This window comes from Schistocerca nitens, chromosome 9 (genome assembly GCF_023898315.1).
Source record: "Schistocerca nitens isolate TAMUIC-IGC-003100 chromosome 9, iqSchNite1.1, whole genome shotgun sequence".
NCBI lineage: Eukaryota > Metazoa > Arthropoda > Insecta > Orthoptera > Acrididae > Schistocerca > Schistocerca nitens.
Genome location: NC_064622.1, coordinates 257,425,993 through 257,444,601, shown reverse-complemented (window position 1 = coordinate 257,444,601; position 18,609 = coordinate 257,425,993). Strand labels below are relative to the sequence as shown.

Here is an 18,609-nt window from a genome sequence, read left to right as displayed (position 1 = left end):
ACTACCGACTTCTGCTTTCTGCCATGAACTTTACTGAAGTGATGATGGCAGTACAAAGAAAGAGGTCATTGTGAATTGTATAGCATATGTGATCTTGACGGAAATTTATATATAATCTTTGCTGGAATGAATGTATGCATGTAAAATCCAGTCGAAATATGAAAAGAGAGTATGAACGGTAGTGACATATCATAAGATAGGAGTGAAAACAGTCGACGTTTTAGTTTTCTTAGGTGATCATCTGTTGGACAAGAAATACGAGTACCAGCACGCTCATGCAATAAATTTATTATGTCCTGTGAACTAGGAGCATCTGGACCAACTGAATTCCATAATACCGTTACAACTCGAGTACTTCGAAGAGTTAAACTAGGATCACCTTTATCATATCATAAAATGTAAGAGCAGGTGGAAAACGAAAGTCATACAAAAATGAAGAGTTTAATTATCATATGTTGACTCCAGTTTGAGAAAGGCGTGTGGAAGGCATGGTTGTATATGAATGTGAAACTTGGACCGTTGGGAAAACTGGAGATCAAGTAACATTAAGCATTCAATCTACAGAGCTATAAAAGGTAATTTGATATAAGTTGACAGATAAGGTATGAAATGAGGTGACACAGGATAAAATAAGCAGGGAAAGAAGTACAGCCATTTTCCGAATACCTGAGTGCGGATTAGCCTATTTACGGCTTATCCGTAAATATCTCGGCGATTTTTGAAAAAAAAAGAGGACACAAATTGGAATGAATATTTGTTTTTAGAATGTGCTGTTATGCGTTTTTATCATGTTTTATCACTCAAACCGAGGTAATGAAATTCGTTGATTTTTTTAGAGTAGCGTGCAGAAAAAATTTCGTTTGACTATGCGGGAAAAATGAGAACCATTGTCAGGAAAAAAAAGTGATGAAATACAGAAACAGCAGGAAATGGGTATTATTTTCCTGACAGTGAAATGAGACCTAAAGTTACGACCTACAGTATGTTTTTGGCGTAATTTTGTAGCTAAGATGTCCCTTTAGCAAGAGTGATGAATAAATACTTCAGTGAGCGGTTCTGGCGCTTCAGTCTGGAACCACGCGACCGCTACGGTCGCATGTTCGAATCCTGCCTCGGGCATGGACGTGTGTGACGTCCTTAGGTTAGTTAGGTTTAACTAGTTCTAAGTTCCAGGAGACTGATGACCTCAGATGTTAAGTCGCATAGTGCTCAGAGCCATTTAAACCATTTTTTTGTTTTTAGGTTTTCCGTGCAGCCTGGGTCCGCGTCAGTCCAGATAATCGGGAGTTTTATCTATATCATGAAGATGTAGAAGAAGAGGTTGATATAGATAAAAGGCTGTGGTCAGAGGAAGGGACAGGTTAGGGGAACGCCTGCTGCGGGATCGTGATATGGTGCTATGGAAGAGTAAAATGCAACTTTCCAGTACTACAACACTGTCATTAGACCAGAATGTCATTGGGTTTCAGAATACCTTTCGTAAAATATAGCTGAACAATTAGATGCAATGGAAAATCTTCGGACCAAAATACGTAAACCGGAAATGAAAATTAAGAAGTAATAAAGAAATCTATGAGAGAATAGAACGAATATTAGATACGATGAAGTTGAGGAGGGCTGTATCCTTTGCAGACATAGAAAGTTTTAAATTTTGTAGACAGAAATACGAAAAAATCAATGACGTGGATCAAATAAAGTTAAAGCAGACTGGAGGGAAATTTAAATAATGGAGGAAGAACTGGAAACAAGAGATAAGTTCAGAAAATAGTAAAAAGTTTCAAGGACTTTCAGGGACAAGCAAAGGGAAAGACAGGTGTAGTATGGATAGAGGAAAGAGGTAACCAACATCGGTAAAGAATGAAAAATTGCTGGACAGAAAGAAAGAAAAGAGAGAAGAAAGGAGACTTAAATTATTTCGTGTGGGCCTCATTCGATCAAGCCAATGAAAGAAACAGTGGAGGACGGGATCACTCCAGTGGAATAATTTACAGTTTCAAAAACCGCGGAGCTTTTATTGAATTCCAACAGACGATTAAGCGCCTAGCTTTCTGTCAGGCGCAGCAGGGCACGGTTCGGCTACTACGCCTGCCCATCAAAGGCGCGCGCTCGCAGTTGTGCCTGCAGGAGCTGAAGACATCCGGAAAGTGGCGACCAGCCTCCAGCAAGGTCGCAGCCGCGAGGGGCGACCGCGTCCGCCGCCCGCGACTAATCCCGATCGTCCACCTGGCGCGCCCTTGCAGGCCCCAGATTTGAGTCCATAATTCACGTCTTGCTGGGGGACGGAGGCTCCGGTTCGCATCTTCGTTCCCCCCTCCCCCCTGTCCTCATAACCCAGGTGTGTGCCTCGGCCGAGCCGGCACTGTGTGAGACCGCGGCGCGCACCAGTGGCGGGGTGGTGGGGGCGCGATCGGGGTGAGGGCCACGCCTCGGCTCCTCGCGCCGCCCTGCCGCAGGAGCCCGGCCAGCTATATATACCGCCGTCCGACACCGGGCAGGCACAGTCGCTAGCCACAGCATCCTCTGCAGTCTCAGGCAGGACACCGCCAACTCTCACAACCAACACCATGAAGCTGGTGAGTATACCGAGCTCTACGGTCACTCTCGGTTTGCCTTCCTTTCACATCTTCGTCAAACTTCTTTCAAGTTTAAACTCCCCGGTAGATTCATACTGTATCCAGGAACGGGACTCGAACCGGGAACCTTTGCTATTCCAGTTGATGAATAACACTGTGAGCATGAGTCTAAACCTTTCTCCTGGCGAATGGGACTCGATTTGTGCCCCTGATGGTACCAATCATACGATACAATCAACATCATCAGCTCGCATGAGCAATGTAGAATCATACCAAAATCTCTGGCTGGGGTAGCACCTTCACAATGGATGTGACTCTGTAGATTCAAAAACAAAAGAAGGTAATAGAAATTGATGAGTACTGTGGTGGTTCATTTCTCTGGTCTCCACTCTTTGACCGAGCGAGGTGGCGCAGTGGTTAGCACACTGGACTCGCATTCGGGAGGACGGCGGTTCAATCCCGCGTCCGGCCATCCTGATTTAGGTTTTCCATGATTTCCCTAAATCGCTCCAGGCAAATGCCGGGCTGGTTCCTTTCAAAGGGCACGGCCGACTTCCTTCCCTAATCCAATGAGACCGATGACCTCGCTGTCTGGTCTTCTCTCCAAAAACAACCAACAAACCACTCTTTCAACTTGACATGTGTAACTATCTACAATGCGATTCATTTGCACCGATACTGATACTAGAATAAATTTTACGATGATAACAACGCCATGATATCTGTTGCATGAGATACGTCGACCCCCACTACAATCTGGATTGGCCAATTAAGAAAACTACTGATTTTCCTTGAAGTCGAACCATTTTATCATTTCGAAATTTTGAGTTAAAAGGAGTCACTGGCAAGTGGAGCGCTTGAGGGGTACAGTTCCAAACTGAGCTACTGATCCTGTTTACAGACTTCAACTTATCTGCTTATGATGGACCACATAATCGACTTTTTCAGTATTTTAGAACTTAACATGGTTTAACTTAGAGAAGGTGGAAAAGTCAGATCTACACTCCACCTTTTGAGCAGTGTAGGAAGATAACATTGTCTATTAAAGAATTCACTGTTATTTGTAGCTTATGATTTCCTCAATTCTACCTCGGTATCTATGTAATAACAAATTCCTCGAGCCCTTCAATAACAACAATATTTGATTTTTACAACATTAGTTACAGAAATCAGCAAAAATGACCCTCCAGAATTGGACTTCTGAGCATTCTTTGGATAGCTTGATGATAGAAAGTGAATCCTTTTTCTTCTTTTGCACTCCATTCGTAAAAGAATTGTCAGGAAAACAACCTATTTCGTGCTTTCATACGCATCGTATTACACCCGTTTGTTCGTTATAAACGAAAGTGAAAATCACATTTCCTTTCAAAAAAAATTGAAATGTATTTCCCAAAAAATGAGTGCTGTATTTAAAATTATTTCAATTGCTGCAAATGAATGTTCACACCTCAGACGGCAAGAAAAAAAAAAAAAGCGGAATACCACAGTGATTATATGCAGGCTCGAAAGTTCTACCACAACATCTGCACAAGAGCCGGCCGGTGTGGCCGAGCGGTTCTAGGCGCTTCAGTCTGGAACCGCGCGAGCGCTACGGTCGCAGGTTCGTATCCTGCCTCGGGCATGGATGTGTGTGATGTACTTAGGTTAGTTCGTTATAAACGAAAGTGAAAATCACATTTCCTTTCAAAAAAAATTGAAATGTATTTCCCAAAAAATGAGTGCTCCGTTCTAGGGGACTGATGGCCTCAGATATTAAGTCCCATAGTACTCAGAGCCATTTCAATCTGCACAAGGAAGTAGGGAATACCTTCTGTCTGAAGATAGTTTCGATCTATCAGTGTAGTACCATGAAATACTACAGTTTGCTATTACTCTACGCAAATAGTTAAATATTGATAAAAAATAACAAAAGTTTTTAGTCATTGTGGTGTACCTGTTGCGGTGAATTATGGATTAAAAATAGTTTACAAAAAGCAATTTTCATGGAGAATTATAGATTTCTTGCTTTGGAGAAAACTATATTTGTATTTTCTGCAAGGACGAAACGCTGCCTTAGCTTTCCCAGGCGGTCCCTCAGCCTTTGCGTGATGACCTTCCCACTATTCAGGCCTGACCTCCGCGGGACCTATTACGCTGTCTGATAGACTGTTTGGCGGATCTTAGTTCATCCTGTGTCCGTATTACGTTCCAACGGCCTCTCTTTACAAATTACCCACAAAGAGTAGGCATTAATTGCGACCTGCACAATAACCGGAGAATTACTGTTCATTTTTTTTCCTTTCCGCTGCCCTTTAGTCTCTAGTTGGTAGAATCTGCCTGAACGTTGACTGCGGCCTGCTCTCTCTGTCAACAATAGAAACAAGAGCTTTTTTTTCCTGCGGCTATTCGATGTACGGAACAAAAGCACAATTGGACTGAGTGGAGTATTCATTGTTGAGTCACGTTTCAGTGCTATGAAACAGGTTACAGTCTTTGTTTCAGTGAACTGAACGTTTCTTGTGAAATTACACAAAAGATTTCAGTAGAAACGTGATTTTGGTTGTGAACGCCACCGACGAGTCTGGTAGCACGGAAAGCGAGAACACAAAAATGAGCAGGAAAGTAGATGTCCTGCTTTGTGGTCACTGAACAGAAACACTGAATTTTTGCCACCATCAGCCAATTTTGCGACAAATCAGCGACAGATTCAGCCTGTAATAAAATCGGAACGCTGCCATATATGCTACATTATTAAAAATTGCTTGTACTGTAGCCTGTTGAATTTTATGGAAGGGAATAGGCGATAATTCAGTTTTATCACCGTGAAATTTGCATATCATACTGCAAACCACAACTTCTTTTGTATGGGAGTGTTAGGTCCTTATCCTTCATAAACATCGGATAAAAACTGCTGGATGTAACTTGAAACTCCAGTGGCTCAGAAAGTCTTTTTCATTCCAATACATCTTGTGATGGCAATATTAAAACAAAAATATCTAAAAAGGTCCGTAAATAACTAACTTTACAGGTCTATTTCAGCAAGCGCCTTGTGCAAACATCGATTCGATACTGAGGTTAGCCGGCCAGAGTGGCCGAGCGGTTCTAGGCGCTACAGTCTGGAACCGCGCGACCGCTACGGTCGCAGGTTCGAATCCTGCCTCGGACATGGATGTGTGTGATGTCCTTAGGTTAGTTAGGTTTGAGTAGTTCTAAGTTCTAGGGGACTCATGACCTGAGAAGTTAAGTCCCATAGTGCTCAGAGCCATATGAATCATTTTTTGAACCACTGAGGTTAAAATTTTCAATGATTTCTGAGGTGGCTGCTTCGCTACACTCATCACTGTCCAGATAATCCAATTCTGATTTCAACATCGGGATGTCGCGACATCATCATAAGCAAAAATGTGAAAGTATTTCCTTCAACGCCTTACTTTGTATACGGACTTAAAGATAACGCTTTCTTATAAGGGGTAGTTAGGATTTAGCTTGCCGCCTCACTATCTCAACTACGTGCGTATTCTTCGAGTAAGTTTTAGTGGAATTATTCCAACAATTTACCACAACTGTACCTGTTTTCCTTTTACTTATTATTCTTCCGCTTCATAATAACTGTGGCACGGCACGACGTCTTAATTTCATTTTCTGAAGATTTTCGCCATCATTACGTGTGTAGATATACCTTTTGGGAAGCTTAAGTAGGTATTCACTGCCTCAGAAAATTAAATTTTCCTATAGACCAGAAAATGTTCTCTCATTTTCTTCTTTTTATATTTCCATCGCTATTTTTGCAATTCCTCCCATACATCTTCTTGTGCACGGTGATATTTTTCTCATAAACTTCGTTATTACCGTTCGTAACGTTGTTTCTTCCTTTCCCTTTCTTTAGAGACCGCATGTCGCTTCCTTTCAACAACATAGAAGTAGCCACGAGTTTGTATATTATCACCATATTTGATGTTTAATTAACATTCTTAGACGGACATCTATTGCGTGGTCTATGCACTTGACACATGAAACCCATTCCATAACGTTATTCGAACTGCAGTTGCCGGCCGTTGTGACCGAGCGGTTCTCGGCGCTTCAGTCCGGAACCACGCTGCTGCTACGGTCGCAGGTTCGAATCCTGCCTCGGACATGGATGTGTGTGACGTCCTTAGATTAGTTAGGTTTAAGTAGTTCTAGGTTCTAGGGGAGTGATGACCTCAGGTGTTGAGTCCCATAGTGCTCAGAGCCATTTGAACGAATTACTGATTAAATAGCCATATACATGACCATGCAATGAAACATAGACTCAACCAACATGTACTAAGAAAGAATAAACAAAAAAGCAAGAAAAAAGCAAAGAAGAAATGTTAAGCGCTACATTGTGTACAGCGATGGATTACTGAGGTAGCAGAGAATCGGGGCTTGATAAAAATATTGTGGAAGTAGATAACAGAAAACATCCCCGTCGATTCACATCACATATTCGCAGTATAACTTTTTTAGCATTTCTTTTCTCTTTTCGTTTCTGTAAAACCTTACGCCCTGTCCCTTGCACTGTGTAAGATTAGTAGCTTATTTTCTTTCTCATCTCAACACTTCACTCATTATTGGGAGTTGCGGACACTGTTCTTGAAGGAAGCAGGTGTAAAGTAGTTCTAAGCTCTAGGGGACTGATGACGTCAGATGTCAAGTCCCATAGTGCTTAGAGCAGTTTGAACCATTTGAACTGCAGTTTATGGAGTTGAATAACATAAAATTTCAGGAAAGGAACTTCTTTCCTGCAACTGTAAATTTACTTAACTCTGCATTATGTTGTACACTTTTATTGAATGGAAGACCACTGTTGCAACTCATAACATTTCCTTTAAGCTCACTGATGCCATAGTTGAATGCGCAATTGTATTCTCAGGCCATAAAATTCGTCTCAGGAAGGTTGGCTGGTTGTCTGGTGAAACGCCGTTTCTAAAGTTGAGGTAAAGCTGGTGTAGCGCCTCGTGGTAGGAGAAGTGGTGTTCGACCCCCGGTGAGGCCTCTGCGCCCTGTGTTGTTGCAGATCCTGGCAGTGCTGTCCCTGGCCGTGGTGTGCCGAGCCGCCCCCCAGGTGCCCTTCGTGCCACGACCCGTGGTCCCGGGTGCCTTCGTGCCCATCGTCAGTCAGAACTTCGACCTCAACGGAGTCGACGGCTCCTACACCTTCAGGTGAGTACTTACCTGCCCGAGTGCCAATCCCGTGGAAGGTGCACGAGAAAAGACACATTCGCGGATGTTAACAACTTAGAAATGTATAACCAAACGGAACTTCAACCGGAGAAATTCCTCCATTCTTTGCTCTCTTCATACTGTGCTTTCCGGGCACACACTATCACACCTCATTGGGTTATTTCCAGTAGGAGACAGTCGACTGGTTCTCTCAAAACGAAACAGAAATTCGTGCTCGGATCTCGACTTCTCAATTCACAATTCTACAGGGAAACAAATGGCCTTAATACTAAAACAGTGACGATATTTCAGAATTCGAGTCTCTCAGATCTATGATTCTGTATTGTAATGTCACCACACTGGTGATTGTTACTGTGATGACAAGCGGTACAAAGAATAACCGCATTAATTTACTGGAGCCTAAAGCTTTACCAGTCTTACATCAATGCTATAAGGACGAAATTGAGCCGCGCGGAGTGGCCGCGTGGTTTGAAGCGCCATGTTACGGATTGCTCGGCCACTCGCGCCAGAGGTTCGAGTCCTCCCTCGGGCATGGGTGTGTGTTGTCCTTAGCACATTTTAGTTTAAGTTAGTTTAAGTAGTGTATTAGTCTACGGACCGATGGCCTCAGCAGTTCGGTGCCTTAGAAATTGCCGACCGAGGTGGCCGAGCGGTTCTAGGAGCTACAGCCTGGAACCGCGAGACCGGTACGGTCGCAGGTTCGAATCCTGCCTCGGGCATGGATGTGTGTGCCGTCCTTAGGTTAGTTAGGTTTAAGTAGTTCTAAGTCTAGGGGACTGATGACCTCAGAAATTAAGTCCCATAGTGCTCATAGCCCTTTTGAAATATTTAAACCTTAGAAATTCACACTCATTTGAACATTCGAGGAAATTGACGCACAGCTCTGATTGAGAGTTCTCCTGTAACAGAACTAAGGATGCACTTTCTTTACGAAATACTGAACTCATTGTTTCTTGTACCTTCTGGAAATTTATCAGGTAACCTAGCAGGTGAGCCACGATACGCACAATTTCAGTCCATGAAAGAAATGAAAAAAAAAAAGTCTCCATCGCAAGATCGCTCTTTAAAATGGAACTTTTATGTATCCATGACAGACACAGCTACCAAGTTCGTGAAGAATAGTTCATTTAGCTGAAGTGAAATGATTCTGTGCCTTCGACAGTCGGCAGTCCCCTCCTGGGGAAGTTACAACGCCGAGTAGCAAATCTTTCCAGTTGACAGCACAATAGGACACTTGCGTGGTGAGGAGAATGAAATGATGATGAGGACAACACAACACGAATATCCCGAGCGGGGAAAATCTCCGATCCGGCCGGAAGTCGAACCCTGGCCCGCTACATTGCACTCAGACGAGCTGAGCACTCAGCTAAGTGAGCGGACATCATTTAGCGTTTTCCTGTTCTCCTACATAAACTCTCTAGAAGATGATACAACATCAGCAAGCATTACCAATTGCAAAAGACGCGTGATTCATGTAGGCCTAATCTAAGACGTAAGGAAACGGAGGAGCATGAATTTAAAAATATCAGATTGTGCTGGTAGTATACGGCACTCGTACTAAGTTACGTACTGCCGTTATATCTCCATTAAACTAGCATTACATACGGATTGTTGAGTCAGATTAGGAGCTACTCAAGAGCTATCGAATTTCAGTAATGCCGTAATACGGAACAATGATGCATACGAACGACTTAAGCATTACAAATATTCAAGTTATAATCCAACGATAACCAAGCTAACCGAATTCTGCAGCTCGAAACTTATTAGCGAGGAAGAGAAGGTGGAACAGATCAAAGTTGCGTATAAGTAGATACGTGTTTAGTAGTACTGTATTCGAGAATAGAGGTATGCTGCACCATTATTTGGGATTTAAGGAAGGAAGGATCTGGTCTATGTAATTAGTTGGAGCGGTGCTAAAACTACCACATATATATCTGGTCGTGTACGGTGGCGCTCACAGAATTGGAAAGAAAATCGCTACACTCTTCTTATAATAAGCTGTTCAATAAATGTTAAGGCAAGTGTTTCGTAGTAGGCAGTTGTACTGTCTTTACCGTCTAGTTCTTCTTGGTATCATAAGGACAAGATAGTGGGGCCAGGACGGACTCAACCAGAAATCTTCCCTCGGTTCGTACACGGATAGTAAAGGTAGCCAGTAATAACAGCACGAAGCGATCTCTGGGATGCGCTGTAAAGTGGCTTGCACGATATTTACGCAGATGACGCAAGCTATGCGGATGTGGCTCGACTCGAACCTACGTTACTCCGACATCCAGTCGACACACCTCGACAGCTTTCGCTAGCGGCTGGGCCCTTACGAACGCACGATGCGAAAGGGCGTGTGGCGGTCCGCCTGCACGCTCGCTGTATGAGATCCTGGCAGCAGGTCCCTCACGCCCACGGCAGCGCCGCCGCTGCGAGTCAAGGTTTCTCCGCGGCAGATGGTCGATGTGCGGTCTGACCCAGCCCCGAGTCGCCCAGTAGCGGGTTACGCAAAACCGCGTCTACCAGGAAAGCGTGAACTCCCGTCGGCGGTATTCTTCTAATGTCGGAGGCGCTGTCGTGAGCTACTGGCCTACTCAACGTCCGGGAGCTCAATCGTAATGCTGTTATTTCAAACAGCATGACGTCCCCCATCTGAACCAACACCATATGCCAAAGTATCCGTCATGCAAACCAAACTTGCGCTTTTCTCACCTAACATCCCGAAAGTTACCGTTCAAGGCCGCCAGCAAAACGCAGCATTACCCGACCTATACAAAGCTTTTGATTTAGTTAAACAACAACGCAATGAAAATACGTTTATTCAGGGTATTGAAAGACATCTGTGACTGGATTGAGAATTTATTGGTGGTTCGGACGCAGAAAGCTATCTTAGGTTAACCGAGAGAGATATAATTAACATCATACGTGCGACTGAGAAGGGTACCTTTTTGTGGATGTTACGTATTAGTGACCTGGCAGACAATATTAATACTCACCAACTTTGATTCCTTACCGAACCGTTGTGCACGGCGACTGAATCACACTAAAGCAATCAGTCGTAATCCCATTGATTTCTTCATATTCCTGCTAATCTAGATTTCAACTACTAATAAGTTCAACATTTTCAGTGCATTTGCCACTTTTTTCAATAAACTCACTGCAATACATGTCATCATATGACTTTACTGGTCCACAGGCAGAAGACAACTCAAGAATAATAATTTAAAAAAAAAACAATAAGTTTGCGACTGCTGTATTGCTATTCTTACTCATAATATTAATAGTAGCCTTAGACTTTCAGTGGACGGAACAGTTATATGTAATAAGTAGTGTCTGAAAAATAGTTGCACAAATACTCAGTAAGATCACGAATAGGTTTCAAAGTGGTGCAAATGTTGGAAACGTGCTTTAAATGTTCCCTAAATGTAAAATTGTGTGCTTAAAAAACCGAGAAACACGTACTGTCCTATGACTATAACATCAGTGAGTCAACTCGTACAAATACCTCGACGTAACAATTCCTAGGGAAGAATTGCCATGAAATTTAGTACTGGGACGATAAGTCCCTATCAAAAACTAGAAAAAGCCTAGGCTATGTGTATTTCCTAAGTGTATATACAGATAACTCGTCGTGTACAGTGTACTTGGAATGGTTGATGGTTGTGCAGTAAAAATATAGCCATTTAGGAATAAGTGCGAGGGGATTCCCAGTTCTGGCATTCGTCTGATAGCCAAGGGGAACCTCCCAAAAACTTTGGTCAGGGCTAGGGGATTGGAAATACAAGGTACTTTCAGAATGTAAATATATTAGGTTTTTTATATTTTATTTAAGAAACGTGTATTGGAAAAGAAAAGAATTACAGGATACTGTTGATATACTTGTTGACTATTTTTCCACATAATCGTCATCCCGTCAATGAATGTGGTATGCCATGGCACAAGATGCTTTACACCGTCCTCTAAGGACTCGTCCGCCAAATTCTTCACCCACTTCAGAACTTCTTTCTGCTCCTGTTCGTTCTTAGAAAATTTTGTTCAACTCATGTTCCCCTTCAGGGAAGTGAAAAGATGATAGTCTGAAGGCACCTTGTCAGGGAAATACCCAAATGAGTCGAAGAGAATCTTGATGACGGCCAAGTCTGTGCAAAAGTACACTCACCTCGTCAGAAGCCCCCTCCTTTTGTTTTGCATGCTACTTATGAGATTTGTAGGCTCTCACAATATCGTTGTAGATTGCACTGTCTTTTTGTCTCAGGTGTGTAATGACGCACCCGCGTTTCATCTCCAGTTACATTAGAGCTCAGAAAATCCTCATGATAACACGTGGGTCACGCTTGGCTGAATGTTTTACTGACGTCTTTCACGCAGCTGTTTACTACTACGTGAGCTTACGTAACACCGCGTTCCTGCAGTGCTCGCTCTGGTGAGGGGATTCCCTCTTTACCACTCAGTATTGCCAACCCTCCAAGCATAAGGAAAACCACAGCCCGTTATGGTCACAGTAAACTTATTTTCTAAACATGCTTTGCGCTTAAGTTTATTTCTCGAACAATACAGTCCATTGTCCAAGCCAAAAAATTTAAATTGGGTGTTTGTGCGCGCGCAATATTTTGCATATTCATTATTCCCTACACATGAAAGCTGGGCAGGATGTTGTTGAGCAACACCATCTTCTATTCAGTGAAATATCCCATTTAGATGAGAGTGGGGTAGGAGGGGCTTCAGTTGGGAAAACTTAGAAGGTTAGTTCCAGTTCCGACACTAGACACTAGCCTGATGGGCAAAGGAAACCTCACGAAAACCTTTGTCTGAACTAATGGACTGGAACTCAAGTAAGCGGTGTTGACGATTGTCCTAGAGCATAATTAGAAAAGTGTGTGTGTGTGTGTGTGTGTGTGTGTGTGTGTGTGTGTGCGCGCGTGACGACCGTGTGGGGTCAGAGGTGTGATGGAGCCACTGTGCATGTTTCAGCTATGAGAGCGCTGACGGTAGCGCGCGCCAGGAGAGTGGAGTGGTCAACGCTCCTGGAACTCCCCTGGAAGCTCAGGCCGTCCAGGGTTCCTACACCTACGTTGGCACCGACGGCGTCCCTGTGCAGGTAAGGCTAACAGCTGGTCGCCGCTGCTTCTTTGCGATGCAGTGCCACCGGACAACTTTCCATAACCGACGCTGGAATTCTTCTAAGCCGTTTATGGCGACAAACACGTCAAGGAAACGAATCGTCATAGACGAGAGAAGCTCCAAGCCGGTCGGAGATTCGAGGCTTGGTTCGGAGCGCAGACGCCGCTAAAGGCACATACGGGTCACAGTGGAGCATACAAACGCATACTTTGAAAATATTAACTTTCGCTCTTACCAGTCTGTCGTCTTCCATTCGTTCAACGTTACTCTTATCTCTTCATCCCAGCATGACTGTTGTATTCATAATCGCTGATAAATTTACGTAATCCTACAGATTTTCCTCTCTACTCATTCTTCCAGGGCGTATTTAGTCTTTTTCTTCGGGTGCCTTATTACAAATCTGTACTGATCTTTCTCTCCCGCGACAGACACATTTTCTCACCTCCCCTTATACTTCTTGAGTTCGTACTTTACGTAGGTGCGAACCATACTTCTACAGATAAAATTATATAGATGGGAAAAAAAATCGTGTACAGTACTTTGCGAACAGATGGCCCATAAATGAATGTTTACTTAATTACTGACATAAACTACACCTTACAGCATGAAAGTAGGTTTATAGCAGCTGTACAAAGTGACGACTACTAGTGTCAATGTATGCGTAAAAACATGGCATTAAACTTTGACGTAGCTCTCGGATATACCACCTACCAACCACATTAAGTTTAATTTTCTACTAGTAGTTCCAAAATCAAAGGATCCATGTAACCCTATAACGAAAACCTCTACCGTGGACAAGACACTGACGATTCTGAATCATTTTCAAGAAATATTGAACTTACTGATACCACCCTTCTACTTTCACTCATGATCTCATCAGAACGACAAGAATTTATTTATTCTTTTGACATCACGGTCACTGGCTACGCTAACGCTCAAGAAACCTATACTCAGTTTACGCAGCAGAGCGGGTGTCATCTAATGTATATATTTTTTTCAGTTCTGTCTGTTCTGTCGGACATGTCTCATTAAGATTTGTTTCAGTGTGGCTGCACTAATATCGTCCGAATTCCTACTGGAATCAATAATTTGCGAGTACGGGGCTATTGGAGAAGGGACACGTTGCAGCGAGCGATAAGTTGGAAATCTGAGTAGGTCGGTCAAGGCAGCCGTGCATGGGAAGTGGCAAATCCGGGTTCGAGTCTCGATCCGGCACTAATTTTCAACTTTCGCCATTGCATTACCACCTTGCCCCGTGGGGCTGAAAGTCACGAATTCACACTCGGCCCTTCCTTTTCATCCCCGATTCTGTGTTTCAAATAAATGGTGTGACCTTAACTAAGATTCTCTGTTTAAAGTCTTTGATTTTGCCAAGTTACAATCAAACTGTCCGCTTCAAGTATAATACAGATATCAGGACACGCTACAAATCAGACTATCCCAAAATTGCAACAAAGGAAAGTAAATACTGTCAGCGATATGCTCTCTGTTTGCGCAGATATGACGTCACAGATCCCAACATCACTACGTTACTGGTAAAATACGACGTTCTGGTGTCAACAAATTTCGACCGACCTATTTCTGACGGTAGCTCGAGATTGTAGAGTTTGTTGGCTTATTTATTTTGAAACATATTCAGTTCAGGGACAAATACCTCACGTTAGTCAGTTTCTGAAATATTACCTACTATTGGTACATTATTGTAAAAGATTCAGTTTGGACACAACTGTCGATACCACCCGTCTAATCATAATTGCAAAACAGTCAGCGATCTCCAAAATGTGTAAAACACGAACCATAAAGGAAATTATGGTTATTCTCATATCATCACATTAATCGGCTTCGCCAACACACAACCTAACGTAATCTACCCATCAGTATAATTTGTGCGCAGAAGTTTTGGTAGATCCTGATCCACCAGATTTTCTGTGCCCTTGGAATTTAATTTTATATCATTCCCTCGATTATTTGCTTTCCTTGAGCCCCTCGCAGTGCTGTATTTTGGCTACACAGCCTCGTGAGTTGCTGTGCTCATAAGTCCGAAGACTGGCTCGATGCAAGTTTTCACACTGTTCTATCCTCTCCAATCCTTCTTATCTCTGCACAACACTCCACAGCAATACCTGGAGTAGGTATGAGCCTTCAGCTGAAGATGTTGTCCCTACTACATAGCCGGCCGGGGTGGCCGAGCGGTTCTAGGCGCTACAGTCTGGAACCGCGCGACCGCTACGGTTGCAGGTTCGAATCCTGCCTCGGGCATGGATGTGTGTGATGTCCTTAGGTTAGTTAGTAGTTCTACGTTCTAGGGGACTGATGACCTCAGAAGTTAAGTCCCATAGTTGTCAAAGCCATTTTGAACCTACTACACAAATATTTAGTGACAGCTGTCGTGCCATGGTCTATCGGGAGAGGCGTATACGGGGACTAGAGAAACACCTTCAGGAAAGACGTTCTTGCTATTGCCTGTATGAATTTTTGTATTCCAAATGGTTCAAATGGCTCTGAGCACTATGGGACTCAACTGCTGTGGTCATAAGTCCCCTAGAACTTAGAACTACTTAAACCTAACTAACCTAAGGACAGCACACAACACCCAGCCATCACGAGGCAGAGAAAATCCCTGACCCCGCCGGAAATCGAACCCGGGAACCCGGGCGTGGGAAGCGAGAACGCTACCGCACGACCACGGGATGCGGGCTTTTGTATTCCACATAGTTCATCCATAGCCATTTATTTTGATCTCATAATCGGAAAAAACATCTACTACTGGATCATTTCCTAATATAGCTCCCTCAGCACTGTCTGATTTCATTCGACTGCTTCCTATTAGCATTGTTTTACTTTTGTTGATTACCTGGTCCACTTATGCTTATCTGTCCGCCTTTCTACATCTACATCTACATCGACATCCATACTCCGCAAGCCACCTGACGGTGTGTGACGAAGGGTACCTTGAGTACCTCTATTGGTTCTCCCTTCTATTCCAGTCTCGTATTGTTCGTGGAAAGAAGGATTGTCGGTATGCCTCTGTGTGGGCTTTAATCTCTCTGATTTTATCCTCACGGTCTCTTCGCGAGATATACGTAGGAGGGAGAAATATACTGCTTGACTCTTCAGTGAAGGTATGTTCTCGAAACTTTAACAAAAGCCCGTACCGAGCTACTGAGCGTCTCTCCTGCAGAGTCTTCCACTGGAGTTTATCTATCATCTCCGTAACGCTTTCGCGATTACTAAATGATCCTGTAACGAAGCGCGCTGCCCTCCGTTGGATCTTCTCTATCTCTTCTATCAACCCTATCTGGTACGAATCCCACACTACTGAGCAGTATTCAAGCAGTGGGCGAACAAGCGTACTGTAACCTACTTCCTTTGTTTTCGGATTGCATTTCCTTAGGATTCTTCCAATGAATCTCAGTCTGGCATCTGCTTTACCAACGATCAACTTTATATGATCATTCCATTTTAAATCACTCATAATGCCTACTCGCAGATAATTTATGGAATTAACTGCTTCCAGTTGCTGACCTGCTATATTGTAGCTAAATGATAAGGGATCTTTCTTTCTATGTATTCGCAGCACATTACACTTGTCTACATTGAGATTCAATTGCCATTCCCTGCACCATGCGTCAATTCGCTGCAGATCCTCCTGCATTTCAGTACAATTTTCAATTGTTACAACCTCTCGATATACCATAGCATCATCTGACTGCCGTTTCGTGTTGCAGGTGAACTACGTGGCTGACGAGAACGGCTTCCAGCCGGTGGGCAACGTGGTCGCCCCCGCCATCAGCCGGGCCGTGGCCGCGCAGGTGGCTCAGGCGCGCGCCGAGGGTCCCATCCTGCCCGGAGTGCCCACGCCCATCCCCTTCCGCGGAAGGCCCTTCTGAGGACCTACGCCCTTCGCCAAACTGCACAGGACTCGCCCGCCGTGGCGCCCGGGAACCGAGGGACCTTCGCCCAGGAGCGGTCTGCAACCTGACAAGTACCTCAACCACACCAGCCCCCACTGTTGCGCTTATCTCAGACTCCCCAATTAACACTGGAGGCGATCCAAGAAGTGCTCAACAGAGGTCTGGTTGCCTCTCACCCATACTTGCCCCTTCCGTCCAATCTATCTCGCACTGCTAGCAAGACACCTTGCAGCGTTTGTGCTTCACCATTCATATCTCTGACCAGTTTCACGTAGTGGTCACCCATTTACCTCACTTCTCCTCCTCATTACGAGCTTCCTTCGTGAACGAGCCCGAAGTCGCACCTCCGTGGCGTGGGGAATTACAGATGCGAGTGTAGTGATTTCACCAGTCCGAGCCTCGCGGCGTGAAGCAACATCTGCACAATTACAAATCGCGGATCGTTGGGAATGACAGGCTATCGCGCTTCTTCCACTGCGCGGTATGTATAACCTAATGCGAATGACGCAAGAACGGAGTCATCTCTTGCATATTTCAACCCGGATGTTCTCTGCAAGTGCCGACAGTCACGCAATCTCATTGCTGAACTGAAGTACAGGCATATTATCTGAAACAGTTTCTGTCAAACCAACGAAAAGAACTTGCATTCGCCGCGTTGCAGCGCACCATCATCCTCCTCATAATACTGCTCTCTCTTCACACATTAGTCGCATCTGTAACTCTGTAGTACTCGTCTTCGTTCCAACAAGCGCTGGAGGTGTGAACTTGTGGCGACGAGGTATGCGGACCGAATCTTGGTGACAACCCAATCCTCTTGGTTCCCTACGCGACTTGCTCCACCGTACAACTGACATGGCTTTGATTAGGAAATGACTCGACGGTCACTGTTACGATTTTGTAATTTAATGTATTTAAATATAGTTTGTGTATTAATTGTAGAGCAATAAAACTCCACAGTTATTCATAAAAAAAACATTGTGTTAGTCTTTTTCTACAACCATCCCATCATATTTCCTTAATTTGTTGCAACCACCTAATTTGGGCTTTCCTAAATTGTTTCTGTGATACGGATTGTGCAACATACACGCAACACTTTTCAGAAATCTTGTAACCGATTCACTTAGTGGAGATTTTCTACGAGTGGTGGAGGGGGAGGAGGAGATCAGAGTTTAACGTCCCGTCGACAACGAGGTCATTAGAGACGGAGCGCAAGGTCGGGTGAGGGATGGATGGGGAAGGAAATCGGCCGTGCCCTTTCAAAGGAACCATCCCGGCATTTGCCTGAAGCGATTTAGGGAAATCACGGAAAACCTAAATCAGGATGGCCGGAGACTGAACCGTCGTCCTCCCGAATGCGAGTCCAGTGTGCTAACCACTGCGCCACCTCGCTCGGTTCTACGAGTGGTAGCTGCCGAGCTGTGGGCTGAAAGAAGAAAGTAAAATTGTAATTTATCACCTGTCAACATCGATCTGTCAACATCGAGGTTGTTAATGGGGTTGTGTTTGGACACGATTCGAAATGCTTACTGCACAGTCGCAGTTCGGGAAATCACAGGATCTGCTAGATATTTTGATCTAGTGACTTTAGCTGGTACTATGATAACGACCTGTCTCAGCGTTTTTAATGCACTAAGGATATTAATAATAAAAATAACTGTAAAACACCGATTGAAATATCATATAGAGTCTAGGTCATGTGTAACAAAGGCAACTAATAAATAAATAAAAGACTGCAATCACGATTCTGTGAAATTCTAGATTTTTTCCTCTTACTGCGGTCTAGCGAATGATATTATCTCCATGATAGGTCTTGCCACTAGTTCGTTCTCGCG

The 18,609-nt window shown here is 43.9% G+C and overlaps 1 protein-coding gene across 1 annotated transcript; it reads left to right on the top strand.

The window, feature by feature from the left end:
• Positions 1-2,487: 2,487 nt before the first annotated feature.
• LOC126203359 (endocuticle structural glycoprotein SgAbd-9) lies at positions 2,488-17,750 on the top strand. The gene is made up of 4 exons (XM_049937657.1): positions 2,488-2,573; positions 7,591-7,736; positions 12,714-12,840; positions 16,592-17,750. Exons 1-4 carry the CDS (start codon positions 2,565-2,567, stop codon positions 16,751-16,753), a joined length of 444 nt encoding a protein of 147 aa, XP_049793614.1. The 5' UTR covers positions 2,488-2,564; the 3' UTR covers positions 16,754-17,750.
• Positions 17,751-18,609: the final 859 nt, after the last annotated feature.